The sequence below is a fragment of the Mytilus trossulus genome, chromosome 4 (genome assembly GCF_036588685.1).
Source record: "Mytilus trossulus isolate FHL-02 chromosome 4, PNRI_Mtr1.1.1.hap1, whole genome shotgun sequence".
Classification (NCBI taxonomy): Eukaryota; Metazoa; Mollusca; class Bivalvia; order Mytilida; family Mytilidae; genus Mytilus; species Mytilus trossulus.
In genome coordinates, this window is record NC_086376.1 from 44959311 (window position 1) to 44969583 (window position 10273).

The 10273-nt window shown below is 32.2% G+C and overlaps 3 protein-coding genes across 3 annotated transcripts in view; all 3 read left to right on the forward strand.

Annotated features, from left to right (window-relative positions):
- LOC134715360 (interferon alpha-inducible protein 27-like protein 2) overlaps window positions 1-10273 on the forward strand; it is a 31425-nt gene that overhangs the window by 14253 nt on the left and 6899 nt on the right. The gene's annotated exons all lie outside the window — the stretch shown is intronic.
- Window positions 5042-5820, forward strand: LOC134716645 (interferon alpha-inducible protein 27, mitochondrial-like). The gene is made up of 2 exons (XM_063579654.1): window positions 5042-5102; window positions 5543-5820. Exons 1-2 carry the CDS (start codon window positions 5042-5044, stop codon window positions 5818-5820), a joined length of 339 nt encoding a protein of 112 aa, XP_063435724.1.
- Window positions 5042-5910, forward strand: LOC134713969 (interferon alpha-inducible protein 27, mitochondrial-like). Its single transcript, XM_063575232.1, has 2 exons — window positions 5042-5102; window positions 5543-5910. Exons 1-2 carry the CDS (start codon window positions 5042-5044, stop codon window positions 5818-5820), a joined length of 339 nt encoding a protein of 112 aa, XP_063431302.1. The 3' UTR covers window positions 5821-5910.

Below are 10273 nucleotides of genomic sequence, written 5' to 3' on the forward strand. Positions count from 1 at the left end.
AGTGAAATATCTAATGGATATCTTCCCAATTCACCATAAATCATAAAATCAGGAATAGACTTTTTTACTCGAAGTAATATTTTACAAATTTTGATATGAACCCTCTCGATTATTGAATTATTTCCAAAACCCCAGACTTCACACCCATACAGAAGTATTGGTTTTACAATTTTATCAAATAGATCAAGTTGGCATTCAATTGACAGATTATGTACTCTACCTTTTCGAATAATATCGTACATAGCATGTGTTCCTTTTTCACATTGCTTCTTTTTAGCTCTTGAAAAATTTCCTGACCTAGACAGTAAAACACCAAGATAAGTAAATTCACTCACAATATCTAGTATTATATCATCATACTTAAAAACAATATTCTGCGGTAGTCTACCTTGAGAAAAAAATACAATCTTACTTTTTTTCCACATTTACTCTTAGTTTCCATAACTCAATATACTCATATAAGGAGTCCAGTTGTCTTTGTAAATCTATCTGAGATTCTGCCATTAAGACAGTATCGTCAGCATAGAAAATGACAAACAATTTTAAATAAACATTTAACTCTATTTCTAACTTATCAGATAGTGCATAAACCTTCTATATTATTATTCTGTAAAAACAATTCCAGATCGTTAGGAAGATAAATGGAAAAAATCGAAGAAGAGAGATTCTCCCCCTGCCTAACACCAATGGAACAAGGGAGAAATTCAGAAAAATCTGATCCAAAGTGAATACGTGATTTGATATTATTGTACATGTTGACAATAACGTTATACATCTTTCCGTTAATCGAATGTTTAATATGTTTTGACCAGAGACCAGACCGCCAAACAGTATCGAAAGCTTTCGCGAAGACAACGAAAGCACAATATAGTTTCTTTTTCCCCCTATTTAGCAACTCAAATAATATGTGAATAACAAATATATTGTCTACTGTGGAATAGTCTTTTCTGAAGCCAGCCTGGTTTTAATTTAATAATAAATAATCATCTAAGAAAAAACTCAATCTTAAATTTAAAACCGATGTGATAAGTTTTCCCAGGCAGCTCAGTATAGTAATTGGTCTATAATTTTAGGGATCAGATTGGTCACCCTTGTTTTTATAAAAAGGTATAATATTAACTTAACTTAATTAGTAAGTTTATCATACTGCTGTCATTAAAACAAAAAGATTAATGAAATGTAGTTCGTAAGTCTAATTCTAATTCAGGAGGAAAACATGGGAAATAAATAGCAGGATAAAAATCCTTAATATTCCCTCTTATAAGAAGATGATTTGCAGTTTCAAGTAAATGCAACATCTGTTTCCAGGCAACATCTGTTTCCAAAAGCTTGCAAAATTATCAAGTCAATTATTTAAAAAAGACAAATCAATTATTTTTAAAAAGACTACAGTTATCAATAATATAATTTAAATAAAATCACCGTAACTCACTCACTCATCTTATGAACATATCAAAAGCACAAATATGTAATTTGAATCTTGTCGATTGATCACAACTGTTAACGGAACATTGTCCAACATAATGTATTCAGAAATAATCCATACTCTCTCGGGGTATAGTTGTTGTGAAGAAGTTATCATTTGGTACAAATTATAATGTGTACAAAAAAATTGTACAAATTATAATTTGTATTTTGACTTTGTACAAAAATACAATTTGTACAATAATTTATAGTATAGATCTTTTTATATAAAAACAAGCATTGCTACACGCCAAAGAAGGTGTTTCTTGACTACACAATAAACCTTATTAACAAAATACAAAAAAAGTTCTGTATTATATGTTTGAGCTGGGACTAGTATGTACTAGCGTTAGCATAATAGTCCCAGATTTGAGCAAGTAAGGGGAATATGGCATTGGGAATTGAATGTGATACATATATTTTGCTTTTACAGTTTGCCCCTCCTCCTTTTCCGTTTACATAAAAGACAGTTCCATTCACCAGTTTTCTCGTAGTGAAAGTTTGAGCTCAGAAACCCTTGCAATGCCAAAAAAAAATGTGCTAATAAGTCTAAGCGCATTTTTTTTCTTACCCTGATTTTTTGGGAATTGATCAATTCTGCTATGATCGTCTTTTTTTTCACATTTAAGTGAGGCAAGCACGAATATAATCACTTATCTAACACCCCCATACATCTAATAAGGTGGAAGATATTACTGGTTGTTATAGACAAATTAGTAACAAATGTTTCAAAATGATTCAATGTTATCAGCCGATATGTGTTAATTAAAAATAATTAGGTCAACAAAAACAGATAAATTAATAGTCGAAAATAAGAGTTCCATGTCAGAAGACTGTAATTCAGTGGAAGTTGCTGGATTTTTTTAGTGCTTTATTATAAATTAACATATACCGTTGTTATGAAACATATTGAGTATAAATAGACAATAATAGTGCATTGACTTGATATGTCAAGTCAATGCACTGTTATTGTCTTTATACTGCAATCTAAAAAACATTTTCTATTGTTGTTTAGTGTGTTAATGTCATTTATTTGATATACATATTAAGGAAAAAAAACACTTTAAAAAGGTCTCATATCACACCGGCGGAGAAATATACAACACGATGAAATGTACATCATTACCTGTTGAAAACCGCAATCAATGGTGAACGAATTCGTTTGTTTACAGACTAAGATATCAACAATTTACATAAAACATAATGATTTATATGTTGCAAACAAATAATATTAATAAGTGAAATATGTTTTCCAAAAAATTGTAAAAGAAACAAGTTTGAGTCGTTAAACGCATTGTTTACCTTGGAAACAAGAACTGATTGAAGAGGTCGTATGAATAATTTAATATAATTTCGACAATTTCTATTTAAATATTCATGAGGAAAAGTGATATCAGGTCAGTGACTGTATATGACAAAGAAATATACGATCAACGCATTTTGACTGCTCAAATAGAACGAATGCAGTATAAACAACAATAAGAAGTCCGAAAATTATACCATAATGAAGGGCGTGTTTAACGACCTTGACTGGCTTTTCAACCCTGGCACGGTCGGCAAAATTATACCATGATAGCAAACTATGATATAATTTAGTTTTGCCAATGCTTATTTTAGTTAATGTGCTATATAAAATTGACTTTGACCACAAGTATATCATAGTTTTTTTATGGCACAAAAATCTAGATTCTTTTTGAAATATCTTTATGACCCTTTTCTAACTCATGATCGGCTTTATCTTTTGTTTCTGTGTTGGCAAGATTTGATTTCTTTATGACGACTTCTCCCGACATTCTTCTTTGCTGCTCTACACATTTGCGTACATCGATTCTCGTCAATTGTCAACTTTCAACATCTTTTGTGTCTTTCCTTTTCTCTATAAACGAGACTTCTAGCATGGCTTATTTTATCCATTGCTGTGGAACAGGACCTGCTTACCCTTCCGGAGCACCTGAGATCACCCCTAGTTTTTGGTGGGGTTCGTGTTGTTTATTCTTTAGTTTCTATTTTGTGTTATGTGTACTATTGTTTTTCTGTTTGTCTTTTTCATTTTTAGCCTTGGCGTTGTCAGTTTGTTTTAGATTGGTGAGTTTGACTGTCCCTTTGGTATCTTTCGTCCCTCTTTTATTAGGCCTCAAAAAAAAGCTTTGAAAATTTAAAAGCAGACTAGAAATAAATAAGATGAGACTGCAACTCAAAACTCGACACGTTTATTTTATTATTTATAAAAATGTCACGGAAAACCGTTATAATTAGGAAGGGACGAATTACTCAAAACGAATCTTAAAATTTCAGGCCAATTTATATAACATTTTCTTAATCTAGAAATTAAATATCAATTATGTTTTTTTTTTTTATACAAAAACATGGGGTATGACTGGTATCTTTGATAACTATTTACACCACTGGGTCGATGCCACTGCTTGTAGACGTTTCGTGTGTACAAAAGTATGAACTTCTGAATAACTAACTTAAGGATGTTCTTATCCCAGACAAAGATTACCTTAGCCGTATTTGGCAAAACTTTTGGGAATTTTATATCCCCAATGCTCTTCAACTTCGTACTTGTTTGGCTTTATAACTATTTTGACCAGAGCGTCACTGATGATTCTGATGTAGACGTAACGCACGTCTGGCGTAATTTTCAAATTATATGCCTGGTACCTTTAAAAAAATATAAACACCACTGGGTCGATGTCATTGCTGGTGGATATTTCGTCCCCGAGGGTATCACCAGCGCAGTAGTCAGCACTTCGGTGTTGACAGGAATATCAATTATATGGTCATTTAAAAAAAAATTGTTTCCTGTTTACAAAAGTATGAAGCTTACGTAATACTGAGAATTTTCTTATCCCAGGTATATATTACCCTCGCCGTATTTGACACAACTTTTTGGAATTTTGGATCCCTAATGCTCTTTAACTTTGCACTTGTTTGGCTTTAAATCTTTTTTGATCTGACGACGTCACTGATGAAACTGTGTAGATGAAGTACACGTCTGGCGTCATTAAGCTTGGTACCTTTGATCACTATAAGTCAAAATCGTGACGATTTTCTCGCTCAAGTTGATTAAAATTTTGTATGGATATGGATTGTGCGAATTATGCAAAGCATTATGGTGACCTATACCTTCTTATATTCAATTGATCTCCTTTGTCTCTCTATTATATGATCGTCACACACCAATATAATTTGACTTTTTTTTGTCTGGAAAATCGCATAATCCCTGGACCCGCCATTGTCTTTCTGTGTTTTGATATCTTGTTGTTTTATTCAAAATTAATATTTTTTTAATAAAGTATGGTATATTGGACTAGACTACAACTAATGTTTCCATTGAGGTGACCTCCGAAGACTGCCAACGATCATATTACCCGATCATCGGACGCTCGAAATTTAATTGTTACATAAATTTTCATACTGAGGGTTTGAACATACATGTAGTTAATTTTTATCCTAAACATATCACTTTTAAAAAAATGATTCAATGTCTGATAGTCTAAAAATTATGGTTGTCCGAATATTGTTTATTTGTTAATGCTCAGTACCCTTTCAAGATAATGTTGTGTTTTTCAGAATGGAGAAGAAAATTTCCGTTATCGTTTTTATCTTGCTGATAGCCGCCCCAGGTTGTTATGGTATGTTAAATAGATGTTTAAATTCTAATATTTCTGATGTAAACTTCACCAGGAACGCTTCAGAGCAGAAATATTAAGTAAAAAAGTACAAATATCTGGTAAAGAACATAAACTCTTAATCTCTCCTCAGTGCAATAGTTTAAACATTTTTCCAACATCTAATTTTATAGACGTGAAGACAATTAAGAATTTAGTCCAACTATGTTTAATAGAAAAAATAATGGCAAATGTAGATAAAAATCTTGTTTTGGGAAGGCACGAATATTTCCTCTGATTTAAATAAAAAACAACCACATCAATATTCATGTTCTTAAGATATGAAAGAGGTTTCCATCACAAAAAGAGATAACCATGTGATTAAAACAGGAAACATTTACATTATCTTTACAAACAGTAAACAGTGTATACAATTTTCATCATAATGTGTGTTTAAATTACAGCTTGGAGCTGGGGTGGAGTATTAACAGGGGCTGTTTGTATGGTGGCAGCACCTATTGCCATACCAGCAGCACTTGGAACAGTCGGTTTTAGTGCAGCAGGAATAGTGGGAAGCTCCATAGCGGCCAGTGCTATGTCAGCGTCCTCACCTGTTGTTACAGGCAGCTTAGTTGCCATGGCTCAGTCAGTTGGAGCGACAGGCACTATTGGATTGGCAACAAAGGCTGTGGCTGCTGGTGTAGGTTACGGCACCTATTGTGCAACTCATGATTGCGATTAATTTTGTTTATTTTTTGTTGTTCTATGTTTATTATTGTGATTATTCTATTATGTATAATCTAACAACCTTTTCAGTTGGATGTTAATAGTTTATACCGATTCAGTCTGTATAAATAAAAAAAAAAACTAAATCCGACTAATAAATGAAAACAAAATATGAACCATTTTCTGTTATCAATATAATGTTTAATCTTTTAATTTAATCAAATTGCTGTCTATTTGAAGGATGCCCACCTTCCTGTAAATCGATATTCCGTTGACATAAACAAATCATGAACAAACATAACACTTTGCAAATTTCGTGAATCAAAAGCGCTTTTTCTAATCGAACAACTTAAAGAAATTTAAAATTGAAAAAAAATGAAAGCAAAACAAATGTATTGTACATGTATACTAACATTCTACTGATAAAAACGAGTACTAAAATTTTTTATATCAAATTCTGGAATACTTATCAGGTTTTTTTCAATTCTGGGTGTAAACAAGAGATGATATACGAAGGGGGCAAGCAATACTCAGATAAAAACATCATTATCGCAAACGGAAAAACAGCAGCGAAAAGCTGAAATAACAAAACATTACGCAATAAGTTTAATATTAGTCAACAAGGACTTAACCATTAATATATCGTGTGTGAACTGAGGTGTTTCGAAAGGTAAGCGGCAACCATGCACCATTGACAAAACTGTCGTTTTATTTACTATTATTGTGCTCCTAGCTTTAAATAAAGGAGCTCGTCACAGGAAAATAATTCGTCAGTTTCATTTATTCGATGAGATTTTTAGTAAGTATTAACGAAAATGGAAACAACCACCTTATTAGAATCTTTAGCGGATACTTGTCTCATTGGAAATTACATCACATTTCATTAGTGGTACTGGTTGACCTTTTAGTACATGGATATAACGGTTTGTTGTAACTGTCATATAAATATCGTCTTAAACGATTTTAAAACGATTAGAACTACATATTATCCATTACTAGCAATACACCTCTTCTTGTGTCTTTGCATATTACTTCTGATTTTATAGCTCGTATGAGGAATTTCTGTTAACTTGTGACACGAGCCCTCAGAGGCACATTATTGTTTCTTACTTATAATTACTTACTTACATACTTACAATAGGAAGTAATAGCATTGTTTCCTTGGCAACAGATTTCATAATGTTGTTTGATAAAGTGACTGCCATTTCTTAAACAGAACCGTACTATTGTGAAATGACCTGAATATACAGATATAAGAAGATGTGTTATAAGTGCCAATTAGACAACTCTCAACCAAGACACAATTTGTTATTTTAAGTAAACCATTTTAGGTCAAAGTACAGTCCTCAACACGGAGCCTTGGTTCACACCGAACACCATATCTTCTGTTGTCAAATTAGTATTTGCACAATATCTGCTTAATAGTGTAATAGCGACGATAAATCATCAGCGTAAAAACAAAAGAAATTTGGACCTTTAACTTTTTTATTCGAGCATCACTAATGAATGCTTTGTAGGTGCGTACAAAATTATAAGTAAGGTCTATTTTGCTGGACTTTTTTGTAAGATTGTCAATGCACGACTATATATGACTAAGATATAAACAACTAAATGTCACAACATGACACTTGACCTGGTGTTTTCCACAATTTGGCAGTTAAAATCTGTGTTTATCTGCATTGTTTCAATAATATACAGAAACAGAATATTGAAAAGTTATTTGTAAAACAACTTTACTATTATCACTTATTTTGGTTCAATTTGTCAAATTCGCTCAAATCTCCATCACTGCACAACTGTCTTGTGAGATATCAATTTTATCGCATAATACCAATGCCGTGAAATCAGTTAGAGATCGATTTCGCATGTACACCGCATGGTCAATTATGAAAAGAAAGGCAGCTGTAAATGTGCAACTTGAAAATCAACAGACAGACCGATTATTTTACTAATTCGGTCAACATTAAATAAATCGTAAACGGCGAATAACATTTCTTTTTGCATCAAGCATAGCTCTAAACAATATTGTTTGTGTATGTAAGTCATATTACCACGAATGTCTTATCAAAGAATCAGGAATAAAGGAACACTCGGGTAATCCCACATACAAAAACGTAACCTTTGAAAAAGATGATATCTTTGCAAACTTAAAGTTCTTCTTGGACTTATTCAATTCTAATGACTAACCTTAGAATTGACTATCTTAAGGTTTGTGCACCCTTCTGTGGCCATTTTTGTACGAATTTTTCAAACGTCAATTGCATCAAAACTACAGATATAATGAATGATAGAGACAGGCCATTTTGAACATATACTAGGGGGAAACTTGATGCAAAGCATTACTATTTACTGTTGCATTGCATTTAATAGAAAAAGAGTACTTTGTGGCAAATAAACCAAGATTTCTATAGAAAATCCACAGCTTTTAATAAAGAGATTTTTGTTATAAAATTTGAAACATAGATTACTCACTTGCTTTTCTATGATGTGCTAGTGTTTATTTTTTACAAAAAGTTCTCACCAAACTATAAATTTCAAAATACCTCGTGCAGGGTAACTATAGTCGAGCGCACCGTAAAAGGTGTCCTTGATTTGGTCCATATCTTATTTGTCCTAACCAATAACTACATTATTTAACTTGTTTTAAGGAAATCAATGCTAGCACTGCATAAAATAATCCTATATCTATAGGTCATCAAATTGCCAAATATGATAGAACAAGGATAAAGGCTGTGGATTTTCTATTAAATTTCCATATGTTTAGCATTAAAGCAACACAAGGGTACATAATCCTTAAGGTTTATGTACCCTTCTGTAGCCATTTTTGTACGAACTTTTAAAACTTCAATTGTATCAAAACTAAAGATATAATTATTAATAGGGACAGGCCATTTTGTACATATTCCAAGGGGAAACTTGTTGCAAAGCATTATTTTTTACTGTTCTATTGCATTTATTAGAAAAAGAGGACTTTGTGGCAAATAAATCAAGATTTTTATAGAAAATCCACAGCCTTTATCCTTGTACTCTCATATTTGTCAATTAGATGACTGATAGATATAGGATTATTGCATGCAGTGCTAGCATCAGTTTCCTTAAAACAAGTTTATAATATAGGGTTATTGCATGAATATTGGGGAATATTGTCCCGAGTAGAATTTTATATTGCACGAGCTTGCGAGTGCAATATATGTTCGACGAGGCCCAATATTCATGCAATAACCCTTTTATTGTATAGCAATATAATATTTGCAAATAAAAATTGGGTTAAACTAAGATTTAAACGTTGATGACGTCATGAATTTTGGTGCAATATTAGAATTTATTACACGCTAACTTTTGGTTACGTTCTGTGGGAAATATTATATTGCTATACAATAAATGTAGTTATTGGTTAAAACAAATATAAATATGGCCAAAATCAAGTACACCTTTTAGGGTGCGCTTGACTTTAGTAACTCAGCACGAGGTGTTTTGGAATTTACAGGTTGCGTAGAACTTTTTGTAAAAAATAAACACTAGCACATCATAGGAAATCAAGTGAATAATTTATGTTTCAAATTTTATAACAAAAACCTCTGTATTAATTGCTGTGGATTTTCTATAAAAATCTTGATTATTTGCCACAAAGTCCTCTTTTTCTATCAAATGCAATGAAACAGTAAAAAATAATGCTTTGCATCAAGTTTCCCCTTTGAATATGTACTAAATGGCCTATCTCTGTTATTCATTATATCTGTAGTTTTGATACAATTGAGGTTTGAAAAATTCGTTCAAAAATGGCTACAGAAGGGTACATAAACCTTAACATTTACAATGCTCCGTATAAATAGGGACTCTGTTGGAACGTCATGTTAGAAAAAAAGTCTATATCTGCCGCAATGTATCTTTTGTGATTGCAAATAAAACAAATTTTTCCTCACTGTTTAAAAAAATTAGCTTGAAAACCTACAGTATTTGCGCTTTTAATTTCAGTAATAATCTTATATTCAAACACAGGCAACAGTAGTATACCGCTGTTCAAAATGCATAAATCGATTGAGAAAACCAAAACAAATCCGGGGTACAAACTAACACTGAGAGAAACGCATCAAATATAAGAGGATATTTACCGTAACGACACAACAGAAACACAACATTAAAATGTAACACACACAGAAACAAACTATAATATAACAATGGCCATTTTCTCGACTTGGTACAGGACATTTTAGGAAAAACATGGTGCGTTGAACCTAGTTTTGTAACATACCAAACCTCATAATCTAAGACAAACGAGACGATGCCCATTTTTCAAATTATAAATTTTCCTCACCTTAGCTGCGATATATACCAACTTCAGCCTCGTATTGAGCTGTTACTCAGACTTTGTAAAACATCATCGGTGATTTAGGATTTTGTCAACGAACGTCTCGTCTTAAAAAGTTCACCCGAAAGTGCCAAGACACAATCATTAAACTTTCAGTGCA